This window comes from Lathamus discolor, chromosome 3, assembly GCF_037157495.1.
Source record: "Lathamus discolor isolate bLatDis1 chromosome 3, bLatDis1.hap1, whole genome shotgun sequence".
NCBI lineage: Eukaryota > Metazoa > Chordata > Aves > Psittaciformes > Psittacidae > Lathamus > Lathamus discolor.
The window spans coordinates 120,082,930-120,101,921 of NC_088886.1; the positions used below are offsets into that span (position 1 = coordinate 120,082,930).

The window sequence follows — 18,992 nt, forward strand, 5'->3', positions numbered from 1 at the left end:
TCTTCATCTGTAAAACAGCTGCAAAGTTTACTTTTTTACATATCTCTAAGTCCTGTGAATGATTCACTAATTGTCTTGCAAGCCATCCACTTAATGTCTGTATTCATCCTGCCTTTGACAAGCCTGGCAGTATTTCACTCCTCTATTGTGTTTCTGTTACATCAAAGTATTTGATAGAGAGGCTTTTCTTTTTACTCTAGAGTTTCTTCCCCATTCTTTGAACTTTGTAATATTTCTCAGAGCATAGAGAAAATTCATTTAGTTTAGGCTAAACAAGGGATAGACTAGAGGCTCACTTCAGCTGTTTTATTTGCAGTAGCGGTCCTGATGCTATGGGCAGTGATGGATCAGCTCACTCCCTTTCTCTTCAGCCTTGTCCCCACAAAAGGCTTGAGGAGTCGTTGAGCTAAGATACATCCTCTCTCAGCCTCCTCTACTCCCACTTCTCCCACAGCAGTTACTGTGTGAATAAAATGCTCATTTAATCTTCCTTAGAAAAACATAAGGAGATTCAAAATTTCACCTCTTTTTCTTATGACATGGGACAGCATTACATCTCTTCTTCCCAAAAATGCATTTGTAAAGTTTTCAGTCTCAAAGGTTTCAGAACGATATTTAAAGAATAACAGATTTTATTTTTTGTATAAGGCTGTCTACGTCAGTCCTATCACATGATTCTACCCTAGTAACGGAATAATTTCTTGCTAGTGATATGTTTTGTTTGGCCATATCTGCAGGGAGGAGTTGTAAACACACTATCTGGTTTTAGTAGTTGCAGTCTGCTCTATCTAAACAGGGTAAATAACAAATATTTGGGAATTTTTGTCCTCTATGTTTGGTGCTATTCAGGTTCCCTGATTTTTGACCAGTAATGATGAGTATGCTTGAAAGTTGATGCTTGTGAAAGGAATGCTCATGAAATCCAAAACCAAAATGTATTTTTCTGTTACGTCAGTTTTGCAAAACAATCCTTCCTACTCAATTGCACCATAAGCAAAATATGACTTTTATCAGTAGCATTTCTTGCATAGATTTTATCTTGAGTTGTAGTCTTTCTTAAATATTTGCTATCAAGGTAACTTTCCCTTATGCTGCATGAAATCCACTATTTTGAAGAAATAGAGATGTATTGGAAATTAAACAGTGATGATAGCAATTACTTGCCATATCTTTCAAAATTATTTCCCCCCCTACCCTGCTTGATCAGTCCTATAACTTCTGAAATTCTTGTTTAAAATCTTAGTTTTTCAGTGGTACAAAACTTAGAACAAATTTTGCTGCAGTCATGATAGCAGAGTAGCAAAGGAGTATTGCTCAGAGTAGAGCAGCCATGGCCTCTCTGGTAACATTATATTATTTCCTGTATGCTGTAACTCAAGTCATGAACAGAGACTTCAGTTTAAGCTTTTGAAAGATCAGGTTCTTCCCTTTTCAGCAATATATGAACCATGAGCTGCCTCTTTTTCCAGATGGTCTGAGATGTATTTGTATGCCATACAAGAGGCATACAAATTATGCACAAAGGTCAATGATATTGGTATATTATTGATGGCTTCTGTCTGTTGAAATGGTACCTCAGTGGTGAACTTCAGCAGTATGTCTGCCATAGTGGACTCCAAGCGTAGTCACTGTTAAAGACACTAGGCACAAGGCAGCTCTGAACCTTGAAAATCAGGATCAAAACTAAAAAAAGGAAAGTTTAAGTGCTGTCACAAAAAAAAAAAAAAAAAAAATCAGGAAAAATTAGGCAGTCTTTATCTGAATCATTCTGCTCTTCTTTGACTCTGGAGAAGATGCTCCTTAAGGAGCTTTCGAGGGATGTTGAAGAGCCTGAAAAGCCTGTAAGCTTCCAGGCTTACTGGTAGGGGTCAAAAAATAATTCTGTGAAGAGAGTACTGTGGAACAGTAGCTAATTATAATTAGGCTGTAAGCAGTGATGAGCGTAAAGCAAAAACTGACCTTTGAGGTAGCTGTAATCTGAGGACAAACTTCACAAATCAGGCTCTGCATCTATTTTTGCACTGTAGTAACAAACTTGCTTTGTTACAGAGCCCTCAGGATGATGTTCAGACTTGCATAACGGATTAATACCTTGCAGAAGCCCTATTTAAAAGGTTAAAAATGGGGCTAAAATGGTGAATATAATATATGCTGTCTGTCTGTGAAGGACAGAAGCATACCTCAGATAATCAGTATCATTTTATAGTAGCAACTGAAGAGTAAAGACACCTTTTGATGGTAATGGAAATTTTGGGAAATTACTTTAAATGCCTGTCACAGACTACTTATATGGACATTCTTGAAATAAATTAGCCACTGGAAAATTGCTTCCAAAAGCAATATGTCAAACAGCCCATCATGCAGCAGTGAAAAATATATAGTGTTTGAAGTGTGAGCCTAAAAGTAACCCAGCTATGCCCTCTGAGGAGGAGCTTGAGAAAATGTTGCAATCAGTTCTCACCCACTGGGGATCTTGCTGAGATTCTGTCTATTTTTCCTTTCTAATAAGAGAAATTATCTGGGAGCAATGTCTTTCATTTAAAACCTCTTTTGTTTTTAAGCATTTTCTGATATAGAGAAATGCTTGCAAATGTAATGGTTCTTCCCTTATTCACAAATGTCTAGATATATAACATATATAGCCACATGCACAAGTATATATTTATATATATATACATAACCTAGATATGTAACATGCATAAAACAAATGTGAACACTCTTAAGTCTTTTGTTCTTGTATTAGGTGGGAGGAAAGCAGGCTGACACATATTTTGACTTATGTGGGGTGCATTACACTATTGGAAAGATATCTAGCTAAATAAGGATATTTCTGACATATTATCTGATTGTGGAAATATGGAAGAACTTAAAAAATAATTACTGCTGGTCTGAGGCTGTAAGAAGTAGTGGTAAAAGCTCTGTGAAAACATCTATGTCAATGTAGATGCTTCTGAAAACCTCGCTCTGTACAATAAGCAGAAATTGAAAGAATTAATCTGTCCTGCTCTTACTGTGGATAATAATAATGTGCTTCTGAATTGTGTGTTTTCTGCAGGGCAGACTTGACAGTCAGTATTTCCAAATTCATTGCTCTGCATTGTTAGCAGTTAGCGTAATCAGAACTGAATTGGTTAAACAAACAAAAAAATTGCCTTTCCTTTCTTTTTTAGAAAGCAAAGTATTAACTTGATGCACAAGATAATGGTAAATCAAGCGTAACATGTTGTGCCTGAATCTATAACCAAGTAATCCTGATTTCAGTGCATGATATAGCAACTATGTAGGTAGTTCTGACTGAATCAGAGAACTTATGTATTCATCATACACTTGTTAATGGAGCGGTTACCTTGAATATGGTCTATATGATCCACAGCCAAAACCAGATACTAAATCAGCACGTTATTGTACATATAAGACTATACATATTGTAGGAGTTTTTGTATCTCTTTCCTCCCCCCCCCCCCCCCCCCGGTTTGTATAAGCCTCTTTGGCAAAATAATAATTTCTGTCTTCATCTTTCTTTCACCTTAGACAGGATATTCCCACAGACACTGTCCAATCTAATTTCCATACAGCCAGCACAGACACTTTTACATTTTAATTTGCATTCAACTGGCAGATGCAGCCTGCATAGAAGTATTTTGCATTTTGTACAACTTCATGGTAGCCTGCTCTCTTATTCTGTGTTTATCTTGAGGGAAAAATAATGACAAGCTTCCCTTTTAAAACTGACACTTTATTTTCTTTGCAAAGAAAGTAGTATATTTGGCTTCAATGGAAAATCATATTGTTCCTCTAGAAACTGCATTCTCCCATTTTATTCCACCTTTTCTGCTGTAAACCACTTTTTTTTTAAGTCATAAAGTAAATTTACCACTCCTGCCTGCATCCATTTCTTGCTGTGAATTTGAATGGAGAAAATATAATTTTTTGCAGTGTGTTCTATAGTCTTCTTTGTACTCCATTTCAAAATATCCATTCAATAATGCAATTATTTTTGTTTTCTAAGATGACATCTGTCTTAATAGCATTATGCATCCTATAAAATTATAATCAGGGTATTGAATGAATTTTCCTTTTTTTCCTGTTTAGTGTGACTTAACAAATTCTACATGAGCTTCTTAGAACTGAGAAGTTAGTTTGGAGGGATTTTTTTTTTTTCCACTTTATTAACCCACAAGCAGCACTATGTGTTTTGGTTTTCTATTTCTTTCTAGAAAGTATATTCAGGTATTGGCGATACTACAACACAGTGGTTATAAAGATAGAGAAATTGTTTTGCTTACTACTGCTGCAGGGATACCATCACTAGCTAATGTGATGGTATCAATGGAGGTGATAATAATTCAACAGGATTGCATAACCGACTGAACTCTGCCATCTAGGTTAAATAAAATATCAGAGAACAGCAAAGTGCATCACATTGTCAATAGTCCTCGTTTGTGTCTGGTGTGTTGGTATTTGCAGTGATGAAGCTCCAGGCAGCCAGTTGGTTACAGATAAGTTTCACATTGACTGGGACTCAGTGCTTGTCAACTCTGATAATGTCATCGTAGCTCGATTTGATGGCAGAGGGAGTGGATTTCAAGGCCTTAAGATTCTACAGGAGGTCCACCGGTGCTTAGGATCAGTGGAAGTGAAGGACCAAATAGCAGCTGTAGAGTACGTATGTGCAAACTTTTCTTCTCTTTTACCCTGCTTCCACCTTGATGAATGAGCATATTTAACTGAAACTGCCCAGAATGTTTTCTCTGCATAGCGAATACTGATAATGTTTATTTTTAATGCAATTGCAAATTTTGAAACAATAATCTTTTAATTACAAACAGCAAATAAAAGATCAAAAAGGTGCTTGATTTTGGTGTTGCTGGTTCTCTTTTGATAAGGCTGACTTTCCCTGCGCAATCTTAACTATTGCCTTTGAGCTAATTTGTATTTGTCTATATTTCTCAGGAAAATGTCTTGCAGTGCACATGTTGAAATTTAACTGTATTTGTGTTGCAGTATTTTAGGCCTGTACAATACGATACTGCTCTCATTTCCACAGAGTTCTGGAATGATCATACAAAGCAAATGGAGTTATAATGGTGTAAAGAAGGGCAAAATTTGGGCAAATGGACTGTAATTTCTCATTGCATTATCATTCTCAGACCAATATAAATCCATTAGCTGCAGAAAAGAGTCATTTCTGTCTGTGGAGTAATCACACATGGCTTTGACAACACTCTTTACTCAGGGTGCACATGTCAAAATGGCTAATATCAAGGTCTGGATGGACTTTTTCTAGGGATTCTCAAGGAAATACAGATTTTAAGACAGATTTTTTTTTTTCTTCTTTCGAAAGGGCCATTGCACAAGTAGGCAACTTTCTCTGACATGACATAGCTGGGCAGAAGAGCTCCTAGTGTTCATGTCTGTCAGGAATGGGCTGTGTTGAGCATGGCAATGCCAGGTAACCCTTGCGAAAGGGCCATTGGAAGCAGACCATGCTTTGTGCTCTGAGAGCTGAGCTCTCCACTCATACTAGGATGTTTTAGGCTAAGTTTCATCTGGCTTCCTTTTGGATGCAATGCATGGGAAAAGTGGAGGGTGGCCTTGGTTGAGACTCCAGCTGGTATTGTCTCCTCAAAAGCAGCTGGATTTTGCTCTCAGATTATTCTCTTTTCTGTATAAAATTCACCATTGCCAATTAATTGCCTTGAGACAATTCATTATTTGGAATTTTATCTAAATTCAGGAAGTTTCATTCATCTTACTTTCCTTTAGCTGTCAAAAAAATAGGCACCTGGTCAAAGCCAATCATTTAAGTTCTAGTTGGTGGGAAATCCTGGCATTTCTGGGGTGTGATTCTCCCCAGACTGAGAGATATTTCCAGGATGGGTGGGAAGAGAGTGTCCCTCTTCTCTCCTTGAACTGAAAAGCAGGTCTTAATAGGCAATTTAGATGAGATGTTCAAATTCAGATATCCAGATTAGGTGAGTTGAGCTCAACAGCAACCATTTGCCATATAGAGAAGGAATTAGAAAGCAAATCACTTTAATACTTTTATGGATGTACTTTGTCCTTCTACCTGATCTACATGTATGACAGTTCCCTACTGTACAAATAATTTTCTTTATGTACTAGACTCAAGTAGAATTCATCACTTTACCAATGTAAAAACCCCTTTTTTTAAATTTCAGGTGGCTATTGAAACAGCCCTTTGTTGATCCTAAGAGACTGAGTGTATTTGGAAAGGTAATGTGCAAAAATAGCAGGATGTATCATCATGATTCACTAAGAAAATGCTATCAATTAATAAATATATTTACCTATTTTCCTAAGACGATTTCAGTTATTAAAAGAGGAAAAAACCTTCCGTAATTTACTGTATGTTCTGTATATTATTTTTTTCTCAGACTGGGTATTTGAGATCAATCAGATCAGTTTTATGGTACCACAGTATTTGTGTTTCAAAAAGAAAGTATTTGTTAAAAAACATCTGTGTTCCTTAGAAGATGGAGACCGAGGAATGAGAAGTGAAAATGTGAGAAAGCAAAGAGCAAAAACTGGGACATTTGATAAGCTTTAAATTCAGTGAAATTTGCCCTTTCCAAGTTAACCTCTCAGGGTTGTTTCCTACTGTCAAAGAAAAAATCATAAAATTTAAAATTCAGTTTTAAAGTCAGAAAAGAAAACGAATTTATTTAAAAGCTTCCTAGGGTTAATTATTTCCTCCACTCCGCTTATTTAAGAGTCAATTAAAAATTTTCTTTAAAACTCATTTCCTTTTTACTATGTACAATGTGATAGGAAAATTCTTTTTTTCATTCTATGCATTAAATTTGGCTTACTAATGGGAATGGAATATGCACTTTGCTTGAAAATAAGGTAACTTTGGAATTGCTTAATGCTGATCTCATAAAGTTGGACGCATGCACACTGTCAGGGAGCTCTTTAAGAGGTTTTAGACATACACAAAAATAAAATTCTTGTCACAGTCAGAAATGTAAACTAGGCACAAGAGCACCAAGACTGACCTGAAGGGCAATTTGCCAATGCCACCTTGCTCATCTCGGGGGGGGGGGGGGGGGGGGTGGGGGGGGGTGGTACAAGCCCAAGTGATGCACCGAGAGCCTTTTTGAACTGTTAAACAGCAAACTGTGTTTCCATGTAGTTTGCATTTTTATTCATGGAAGTAGAAAGAGAGCTTTAAAATAAGTTGCAACTTCACAGCCAAGCAGCTTCTTGAAAATAATGACAATTGGGTTGTAACCACAGAAATCCAGATGATGGGTGAGGCACCTTGCATCAGGACATAGGAAGTATTTTCTTCATTGTCATTGCTAAGTGCTTCTAAAAATGTGATCTCACTGTGTAGTGTTTTTGACCTGGAAAGTCTGGCTGGAAGCAAGGGCACAAGCACAAAGGGAAGAAATTCCCAGGAGAAGTAAACTAAGCTCTTAATGAATACATGGCATAAATAATAAATAACCTGGCAATAGCTGTCCTAGGATTAAAATTGTACTGTGGAGCTACTGGGAAAGACACAAAGAGACTATTAAACAAAAGCGAAAGTAGAGAACCCAGAGGCAAAGGAAAGCTGCTATTCTCCTAAACTCTTTGAATTATATAAGTTACCAGTGTCAACTCAGAAAGCCTTTCTTAGGTGAAATCTACTGCACATTGACAGTTCTGGGCAGCTCTTGGCCTTCTGTGCTGGAATTTCTATGGGAAAGGAATAACTCAGTTCCTTGCCCTCCCTTGAAAATCCAGCTCTTATTCTGTATTTCTTTTAGAGTTTTGTTTTGGGGTTGGGTTTTTTTCTGATTTTGAAATCTTTTACTAACTATAGGCTAGTATGCCATGATGGAATTCTAGAGCTTAAACTGAAATATACTCATTATTAATTGCATAGTTTAAAGATTATGACCAGGTATAATGAGATCTTTATTCACTCTTAATTGTAGGTTTACATTTCCTTTGAAAGCAATTCTTGCAGATATAAATACATACTGTAAAACGATCCCATCAGGTTAGAGCAGTGGCCTTTATTGTTGCTCAAAGGAAATGAAACAAAAATCTCAAGATAATTTCCATTATTAGGGATACGGTGGCTACATTACATCAATGATCCTGAAATCCAGTGAACGGCTCTTCAAGTGTGGAGCTGTGGTTGCACCAGTTACAGATATGAAGTTGTATGGTGAGTATTCCCTGCTCTACACCTGCATGATAGTCTATTCAAAATATCTTTTATTTATGGAGGTAGTACTCATTTTAACTAAGGGCATCAACTAGATTTCACCTATCTCATTCTCTTTGAATGAAAGGGCAGAGCTAGCACTGCTGTAGTTTACCAAAACACGCAACAGTTACAGGATTATTAACACCACTGATTTTTGCAAAGGAGTTGTGTTTCCCATTTCCCACTGAAATTCAGTCAGGTACCCCATTTCCTAAGAATTCTTTAGGTAGATCAGCCTAAATCAAGACTTCCTTATATTAAGAATGAGTCTTTGAAGGTTAGTGGTGAATTCCTTACAATATCAATCATGTCATTCACTCGCAGGATATTTTATTCTGTATATGAAGTTTTGGTCACAGGCTATGGACTGTGGACTATGATACACAGGAAATTAGACCAGGTTACTTTAATGGTCTGTTAGTCTTTGGGTTTTGTTGTTTGTTTTTGTTTCTTTGGGGGCTTGGGGGGGTTTCTGGTTTTTGGGGCTTGGGGTTTCTGTTTTGAGGGGGTTGGGTATTTTTTGTTGTTTGTTTTTTGTTTGGGTTTTTTTAACTATTTAAATATGGTGTTAAGTGAAGTGATACATTTAAATAGCATGTTCTAGTTTTAAATCAACATCTCTTTGTTGACTTCATGGCTTAAAGAGCTTCTGACTCTAGGTTAGAACTGATTTTTAAAATAGAAGCGATTTTGATGAATTCACAAGTTTTTGTTTTTACTTCCACAGCATCAGCTTTTTCAGAAAGATACCTTGGTATTCCATCAAAAGAGGAAAATACCTATCAGGTAACTTAGCATAAACAAGTAACTTGAATATTACTGATATTACTCTTAAAATGCAATTCAGTTACACACTGTGTGTTTGTTTACTAGGCATCCAGTGTATTACACAATCTTCATGGTTTAAAAGAAGCAAATTTGCTAATAGTTCATGGGACAGCTGATGGTAAGTATTTACAGATGCAATTACATTTGGACTCAGAGGTTCTAATAGGCAGGCATTCAAAGGCTGATTAGGCACACACTTAACAACTACATTTTAAAGTTTCATTATCTCTCCAGTAGGATTTTTTATTTCAGTTGTCACTTCTAACTCTAAACTGATGACACTTTTCTTTGCTGAGTCTTTCTACCTTTTAGGTGCTGTATGTTCTAATTTGTTTAAAACTTGGGAACCACCATACCACTAGTGAAAGGTATTATATGAATTACTAATAGAACAATGTACATTTTTAATGGTATTTGAAATTCATAGAGATTCTGCAGTTGAAGAAGGAATTATCAGGATGCTTGGTAAAGTACAGCACCAAATGGGAAGTTAAACTTTTCATCCAATAAATCAATAGCGCCAAAGCATCTGAAGCTGATGCAAAAGGAACTTTTTAATAGCACTTTTATCAGCAGTTTAAGGCAGAAAATGAGTAAAACAAAGTTCTAGCACTTTAAACAGAATCATGACGTGTCACTAGAGATAATTTGTAATTACAGATTGAAATTTGTAGGATATTTTTCTGAACTTTCTTAACTGATGTAGGTCTAAAGAGCAAGCTTTGGTGCAGGCAGAAAGGGAGGGACAGAGAAGATACACTAGGTGACTAAACAGGCATGAGGGTCTCAGACTTTGATGATCGTAAAAGGCAGCAGCAGTTTCTACTCCTCTGAACTCAGCAATAGATGAAATTGGGAGTCTGATAGTTGTCTAAGCAATACAGTGTGTTCAGGACAAGGACTCTGCTTGCTGCCCTTGCTTAATATCACACCTAGTGACAACACCCACCCCACTTGCAGCCTGAGCTCTGCAGCATTAGGACATGGTAATAAAGTTGTCTGGTTTTACCTCACAAAGATTAAGGTTTTGCTATGTTGCAGGCAGAAAGTCCATTGCCCAAAGAATGGTGGGCTTTAACAATACTGAGCAAGTAGTAGAAAATCCAATGTGCTTACCTTTAACACAGTTATAAACTGTTATGATGTTCAAACAGAATGGTTTTACACACCTCTAAACTCTCGCAGTATGTGTAAGTCAAGGGTAGAAAATGCCTGGAAGGCATGACTTCCCTTGGGGTTTCCAACTCCTTCTCCAAAACCTCCACTGTTACACCCTGCGTTGCTGTAACTGGTGTGGCTGTCCAGTTCTGACCAGAAAGATAGTCAGCTTCAGATCTGGTAATTACAGAGGTTGGAAACATTTTCAGTCAAAGCTGTTTAACAGAAATAACTGTTTCATATTAGCCTTTTTCTAATACTATCCAAATCTTGTTATCTTGCAGCTAAAGTCCACTTCCAGCATTCAGCAGAACTAATTAAACATCTAATAAAAGCTGGACTTAATTACACTATGCAGGTATGTGCAGCTGTGACATCCCATAAACACAGGTCAGCATTTAGCCTCATATTGCTTTTTCTTCCCTGGGAAGGAGCATCTCTACCACAATACAAGAGTATAACGTCAGTTTACAGTTAAAACTCCACTTAATACCATTTTCTTTACTGTTAGTATGGCCATCAAGAGCTGTAACTTCTTGTCATTCTCCTGCCTCTTTTCCCTCTCTCTCGTCTTTTTCGCATCTGTTTATCCTACAATGCTGTAGAAAGTGCTTTAGAGTCCATATGGAATTCTTGTAATATGGATATCACTACTTTAGTCCTTTTTTGCTTAAAAAAGTATTGGGTCATATGAAACTAATTTCCCCTTAGTTTCAACATTAAAAGGCAGCTAGAAGGGAAGAGTGCTGAACTCTATATCTATGCAGAGGATGAGGGTGCTGTAAGAGACAGGCTGGGGAGAGGGCAGGGTGTGCTGCTGATGTACAGACATGCATGAGACCCACCACAGTGTACATGCATGTTACTGGCCAAGGGCTCTGATTGCATTAAGCCTTCTTGAATATTAGATTATGTGTGTTTGGGTCACTCCTTCAAATATCTCAGATGTTACCCATTGCAAACCTTGACCTTACTGAACCTTAGTGAACTGTAGTTTCCACTGAAGTGTGTGAGTTTACATTAGGGGGCACATGGCAACAAGGTGATTAGCATCACTTATAAAGGGAAAAGGACTTTATGTGTAAAATCTGAGTGGGGTAGGATCTGTTCCAGCTATCCCTGTGAGTTCAGCTGAGGTGATGTGAAGGCCTGTGGAGGGAGGAAGAAGCAGGAAAGACAGGGCTCTCAAAAGATCCCTGTTGAACCTTTCTCATGCAATGTATTCTGAGTTTGAGGAAGCAATTGAAACTTTTTGCCTAAGGCCACTGCAATTCTCTGGTCCTAAACCTTGTGGCCTGGATTTCTTCATTCAGCCTGCAAATTTTTGTTCAGCCTGACTTGGGAGAAATTTCTAGTGGAATTTGATTTAAGATATTAAAATGCCCATATCCACTCTGGAGAGAGAGATGATGGGCTTTAGATAAGATAGGTAAATAGTTAAAAATATGTATAAAAAGGTTTTTCACTGAACATTTAGAAGCTCAGTTATTGAGAGGTTACTAAAAGCATGAGGTAATTAATCCTTATTGACGTTAATGGGTTTTGGATGCCTCAACACTATTGAAAATGCCAACTAAGTAAACTGTTGTAAGCACAGTGACTAAGAATATAAATTTTTTCTCTTCTGCAGATCCCACTGCAATGGTTGTTTTATGTAAGTTCAAATTCCAAGAGAATGAGTTTTACTTAGAGTTTTATTAGCTTTCCTTGATGCCATAAAACTAATGTTATCATCCTGGTGTCATCTAAAGCATTTTGAAGATCCCAGAAAGAAAACAGAAAGAAAATTAGAGCCCTAAATATTTGAAAAGCCTTTAAAAAATTATTTACTTTTTTCCTTTCTCCTCTGCTAGATCTACCCGGATGAAGGTCATAATGTTGCTTCTGAGAAAAGCAAATATCACCTTTACAGCACAATCCTTGGGTTTTTTAGTGCTTGTTTGAAGGAGGAGACACCAATTTTACCACAGGAACCTGAAGAGGATGAATAAGGAAGCCTGTTTGTGTAGTACTGAAGGGGACTTACTTTTCAGCTCAATAAAACCTTAAATAAAAGTGACTGTAAGATTGCAGATTCTGGAAAAGCTCAAGGGCAGCTAAAGGATATCACAGTGGAACAGCACATTTACAGACAATGAGCTAATAAACTGGAATTCAACTAAAAAGTCCAAACATATTACCAAGGGACGAAACCTTTACCTTTGTGGAAGGTCAACAGTTGGTTACAGTTTCCTGGAAGAACTTAGTTTTGCATAAGTGTAGGGTTAGTGCATGTTTGTTATGTTAAGCCTCACTGTTGGTTCTGTAAGTGGTTGCTCGTTTTTTAATTTAAATGTACATCTTTATTCATCTTTGCATAATGCACAACCTATCATAAGTATTATGGCCACTAATATTTTAAAAGGTGAGCTGCAATCTAACACTCTACTGTAACGTTAAAATAAGTGCAATTTTTTTGCTGTCTATTACACATAAGAAACCACAGAGATAATAAAGGGCACGATATTTTCTCTAGTTTCTGCTCAAAGGGGATATATTGTCCAATGCATCATATAACATTGATACTGAAAATTATTTTTTCCCCCAATTTCAGGATTTACTAGTATTACTGTACCTTCTAGTAGCCAATGAGGGACTTTCTGGTAGTGTACTCTTGGTCTTTATGTATATACCCAGGACTCGCTAAGCAGAAAATCTTTTTGAGCTTGAAAAATTTTTTTCAAGACATAAATAACAGCTGTATTTAAAACAGTATCTGCAATGAAAATATTTCCCCAGGCCAAAATGTATCTATTGTTTCCTTAAAATATGTTTGAGTTGTGTTTTGGTATTGTTTATAGTAGTTAATAGTTTTCTGGTTGCACTCTAATTTTAGAATATGCTACTTTGTCAGATGGAAATTAGATACATAAATATTAAATTATAGTTTCAGATAAAGAAAATTTATTAACAGTGTACAAAGTCACCAAGTAATAACTTCACTCCTCAAATGACGACATATTTTGTATAGTGCATTTTCCTTTTCTTCCTTCTAGTCTCAGATGTAATTCTAATGTTCATCAAGGTGGCCATGTAGCTGGAACACACCCTGTAGTTTTTATTCCAGAGCTGCTCAATAAGTCACTTGCAGCAGGATTTAGCTTCAACAGTATCACAAAGAAATGAAATGTTTTTCATTCAAGGCAACAGAAGCTCCTGACAAGATAAATTTTATTATTTATTCAGAGGTGAATTACAGCAATAGAAATTGAAACTATGAAATAAACAAGACAGCCAGTTTGGGTTTGCAGAGTGTTAACTCTGATCAGTGAAATCAAGTACAGTGTTGACTTAATTTAAGGTATCTTCCTGAAGGTATGTGAAATATGCTGTGCCACTTATGTGAGAATAGCTGTAGGTTTTCTTCTTTCTGGATATATTCTAAATACTTTCCTACCTAGTTAAGGTTTCATTTCTTGCAAGATTAAAAAGAAAGTAATTTTTTGAAGGTAACTATACTATTTAAGATGTAAAGTTCTCCATATTTTATGAAAAATGGGAATTGGTTTTAATATAATCAAAAATTACCTGAAGCTTTTTATTCATTAGTTTCTTTTGGAATATTTTATTTCACAGCATTTTTTATGATGCAAATAATTAATTTGTCTGAAAGGTGTGGTTTTATGGAACACTCGAAAGTCTCTGTCTCTTAATGTTTAGTATTTATTTTATTAGCAATGTTTAACTATTTTTTCAATTATTTTAATACAATTTTAATGTGCAATGATATCTTGTTTGGGTCCCAGTGTCACCACAAAGTATGGCTTTGCTTTGCGGTGTTTATACTACATATAGAGTATATATACGGAGGCTGTTAGATGCACTACAATAACACCATACAAAACAACAAAAATGTAAGAGAAGAATTCAAGGAAGGTTTTGAAAATCCTGTTTTATGTAGAGGAGCAACATTTTAAAGTCTTCTAGTGACTGGGACTTCTAGATTGTGATTTTAAAACCACAAGCTGTGTGCACACACTGACATGAAAAGGCTAATTCTTCTCAATATGCACTGGCTGTTTCTTTGCAAGATAGCGACTATGTCCTTATATTTATTACTTTTCATACATATATAGCTTTAAGTTACCTGCAAAAGAAAACAAACAACTCTTGTGTCTCGCCAATAGGATTATGCATGTGCTCAGGAAGTACGTTATCCCAGAACTGTGGAACCCACAACCTGTCTCCTCCTTTCCCCACATCTCTCTGTTTCAAGCCCCTGTTCCCTACTCTTTCTACCACAGCATCCCACCTCCATCTACAATTTTGATCAATTTATCTGAATATGAAGGTAGCATGAGGACATGGTTTCTATAAGAATGCTTTTTGCCGGGACCAGTATGTTTAAAAAGTGTTAGCTGAAATGTGGGTTATCTGTGTGGAAATGTGATATGCTTTTAATGTTTTTAATATTTCTCACACTGTGCTACAAATACAGGTATTTTTATATAAATGTGTATACAAAGGTGAGCATCAGACCCAGATTAAGTTGTTTCACTGAAATTTTTATATATTCATTCAATTCAGATATTACAGATGCAATCACTGATTCTGGTTAGACTAAAGCATTTGGTTCAAGGTGTATCTCTACTCTTCTAACATGTTCAGATATTTCTTCCATTTACAGCACAACTTAATATTATCTGTCATTCTACATGCATAACTAATGGCAATCACTCAATTAGTCTGTGATCTGTAATATTGATCAAGAATTAGTACACACTGCACAGAAATGGCATGAAAAGTGTAGGGGTTTTTTAGCTTATCCATTGTTAAGCAGTGTTAAGCACAGCATTATAAGTCTGAAAAATTAGTGTTTGATTCCGCTGTCATTAAAATATTTAATTTACTAGACTAGACCTATTAATTTATGGAAACCTAGGGCATCAGCATATCTGTTTACTGCTTGCTAGAGCTTATCTCTACTTTCTTGATTCCCTCTCTTCTTTTTCTGCTATAAGGACTTGAAAAATCCATGAAACCTGTAAGTCATATTGAAACTATGTTACAAAATATGGAGTAACAGCCTGTCAGTTGGAAGTTTTTTTCCAGATTGTTCAGTACAAAGAAAGGCTGATTATTTTTAAATTCATTTTTCAATCTTCTTGCAGTGAAGACAGAATTATTTATGACCTGGTTTGATCAGCGTCTGCTAAGATTTACTATAACCAACTGTTCATTGTTCCTATGTTTCTGGCATATGTAGATCTACCCGTGTCTGAAAATGAAGATGGTAGCCTCTGTTCTCTCAGCTCTGACACTTACTTTGAGTATGGAGTCAGTTAAATTCATTTAGTTGAGAAATTATGCTTTTAAGACAGAAGAGCTTGTATTTGATCTGAAGCCAAAGATTTTCCATGGAAACCTGGGAGTATTGTTCCTTTTAATAAAATGCAGAGGATACAAGGTGTAAGCTAGTATCCCTCTTTGCAGGTTTATCAGATGTTACTGAAGAAATTGCAGTAAGAGGAAGACTTGCCCAAAGAGGCTGAACACCAGTTTCTTTTGCACAGCCTGAAAACACATAGGCAAGGTGCGGTGGTCCTAGCATTTTATATTTACTACAAGTAATTCCTGCTGTCAATTCAGTTGCCTCTGGGGAAGGAAGAAGCTCACCAGTATTGATTACCAGCACATCTTCTGCAAAACATCTTTCAGTACCGTTAAGGTCCCTTTTTCCTTTGAATGATTTTAAGAGTGCTTCAGAGAATGGAGAGCTCATGGGATGTGGCTGAGGAGGGTCACGACTTCTGAGGTGCTTGGAGCCTTGAAAGAATTTAATTAAACTTCTGTCTATCTATGTGTTGCATTTCATATGTGAAAGTCAAGAAGGAGCCTGGCTTCAAGGGGGTAGGTGGATGACAAATGTTGGTAATTCAGTCATCAGGGACATAATGCAATATGCTTCCCACAAACAGTGTGCCAAAGTGTGCAGTGGTAAGTAAAATAAATTACTGTTTTCCAGTGCTTGTTAGATCAAGTTGATCAGGTATTTGGATAGAATTAAGGAAATCACACCATCTGAGTGTATGGAGTCCAAAGTTTCCATTAAACTTGGAACCAGAGTTCTTGCTTGCATAATTAGTTCAGAAATCCAGTATCCTACCTTCACATAAGTCTAACTCAACAACAACAAAATTGATTTAATAATGGCTATATTCCATGAGGGCATGAGTGATATGTACAACTCTTTTTCATTAAAATATCCCATAAAGTGCTAACAGCCCCTTTCTTGACCAAAGGAAAAAATAGGGGTGGGGAAAGACTCTGCAGAGGGAATATAATTGGTAGAATGATATTCAGGAAATATTTCGCTAAGGAAAATTATTAGAAAAATACTTTATAAAAAATGTTTACGTTAAAATGTATCATAAGTGAGCTCAGAGTACAACTGTCAGGGGTGCTTCTAAGAGGATTTAGATGTTTACATACAGCTGGTGTTAAGGGAGCAGGTTCCTATACAGGCAGATGGTCTTATCCTCCACCCAGTGCAGTGTATTCGCAGCTCTCTGTGAAGGAGAATTGTAGTCTGTGAGCTTAGTCTGTCAAGGCCCCTTCTGGATCAGTCAGGGATGGAACACTGGGATAAGATGCAATTGATAGGCAAAGACATGAAATGGTTACATCAGAAAAAAACCAAAAATTTACTTTAAAAATGTCTTATCAGTATGGTCATCTGGTTGTTCTCCAGTTATTCCGAGGTGAAGGTGGGGAGCTTGGGCAGGGCACTCGGCAATCAACTCAAACACACTCCAGCTTAGAGACCAGCTGGCAGAAATTAACAGCTCCCGCAGTGCCTGCAAATGTTCTAACATCACTGTGGAGAAAAGGAAAGGGAATGTATGCCTGGACACAGTATTTTGTCTTTGTTACTGTTAAGGAAGAGTTGCATTAATAAAATGGGTAGATAATTCAAAAATCTTAATAAAGAGCAGAAGCCTGAAAGAGCACACTGGTTGGTTCCAGCAGCAGCATCTCCCAGCCTTTTCCTGGTATATGTTTAACAAAATGATGTGTAGGATCCATTCTTGAGAAGGTTTTCAGTGTCATTAGGACAGGTAAGAAATAAGAGTCTTGTGAGGAGATGTTTTATTGCAATATGTTGCTCTATTCAAAGCTTTTGCTCTTTAATAAAGTGTTGTAGTAGCATGTACCATGAAACTTGGTAACCTTAGAGACAAATACAGCTAAAGCTTGATTCAGTAAACTTTGAACTGAAGCAGGAGAGCCAGGACATTCAGTTATTTTCACAAAAGAATGATGAATTGCATTGTTTCTTACGGATTTGTAGTCCTGTATTTAAGTTTCATTTATATTGTACATGTCAGTCATTGTGGGAATATAATTCCACATTTGAAGTAAGCAATTACAGTGAAATATTTTGTTTTGCAAAACTGCACATTGTTACAATTTAAAGCTATTTCCATTTGCAAGTTAACTGTTCTTCCTTTTGGGTCACACTAGATGCTACATTTATTGGGCTGCTTGGTAGATTTTTATTTTTTATATAAATGGAAATTGTACTAAGGTTGGATGGGGGGCTTAGCTCTTCTTGTAAGAATTGCCTCTGGAAATACAGTGTACCTGAGTACCAGGGAAATACTTGAAGGAAGTTTTACAGAACATCATATCAAAAATATACATTACGCTAGCAAGCAGAGAGCCACAAATGAAGGAACAGATACGGTCATTTCACAGTGTAGTCAGAATTAAGTAAGTCAAAAGAAATAGCAGTGTGGAAAAATAGCTTGGAAAGAACTTTCAGGCTTAAAAGGAGGTCTGTGAGAGAGTGCATCAATTTTTTTTTTTTTTTTAGCTTCAATTTGTCCTGCATTTTGAGTTCAAGAACTTGTTTCTGAGATGAGGGTGGCAGCAAGATTATGACCAGATTTTTGTAATAAGAGCCTGAATTGACCATCAGCACATTTTTTCACAAAAAAAAAAAAAAAGCTTTTTCTTTTTACTGAAAAAAGAAAACGAGCTTAGCAATAACAAATTGGAAGAGCAGGAGATTGAGATAACTCCATCAAGTGGCACAGTGGGAAAACAGAGCAAGGTGCTATTTACCCTGAGTGAAGAAATTGAAATGAGGTTCACAAACAGCATTAGGATGCAAATGTTTTACTATGATGTAATGAGAATAGGATGAGGAGGTTTAATTCCTTTGGTATGCAAATGAGCGTTTATTAATTACAGCAGAGACCAAACTTTTGAGGCTGAGTGCTAAGTGTATATGGTTCTACGTAGATGCACAAGAAGACTATGTCAGTCTTCTCACAATGGTTGGTTTGCTTTCCTATGCCACTAGAGAAGAGTTAAAGAGCACCTGTGGGGACTGGGAGCAGCCCGAATGCCATCTTGGGAAAGGGAGCTTCATGGTTGAAAGGAGAGCATCAGCCACAGAAAGCTGTGTAAAGTAGGACAGGATGTTCATTACCCGGTATAGGAACAAATAGGGCTGATTGGAAGGAGGAAGCTTACAAATTTCCAGCAAAGAAGATTTTGAATCTTCCTTTTATTCCAAACATGGTAAAACTGAAGGAGGGAATAAATGAACAAACTCAGGAAACCTTCAGAGTCTGATTTTAATAAGATTTTAAATACCAAAAAATTAAGCTAAAATGAAAATGCTCCTGGAAAAAAAAAAAAAAAAAAACGGGGGCGGAGGGAGGATGTGTTATTTCTACCCCCAACTTTCCCAACACTTGTTTTAAAACAGGAAGAGAACAGCAGCCTGCTA

At 36.7% G+C, this 18,992-nt stretch overlaps 1 protein-coding gene across 1 annotated transcript in view; it reads left to right on the forward strand.

Moving 5' to 3' along the window:
* DPP10 (dipeptidyl peptidase like 10) overlaps positions 1 to 14,722 on the forward strand; it is a 303,866-nt gene extending 289,144 nt beyond the window's left edge. Inside the window, exons 20-26 of the mRNA XM_065671340.1 lie at positions 4,468 to 4,662; positions 6,183 to 6,237; positions 8,086 to 8,185; positions 8,955 to 9,013; positions 9,101 to 9,173; positions 10,498 to 10,571; positions 12,067 to 14,722. Of these exons, the coding sequence (XP_065527412.1) occupies positions 4,468 to 4,662; positions 6,183 to 6,237; positions 8,086 to 8,185; positions 8,955 to 9,013; positions 9,101 to 9,173; positions 10,498 to 10,571; positions 12,067 to 12,204 (694 nt within the window). The 3' untranslated portion in view covers positions 12,205 to 14,722. The remainder of the gene's footprint in view (positions 1 to 4,467; positions 4,663 to 6,182; positions 6,238 to 8,085; positions 8,186 to 8,954; positions 9,014 to 9,100; positions 9,174 to 10,497; positions 10,572 to 12,066) is intronic.
* The last annotated feature ends 4,270 nt before the right edge of the window (positions 14,723 to 18,992 follow it).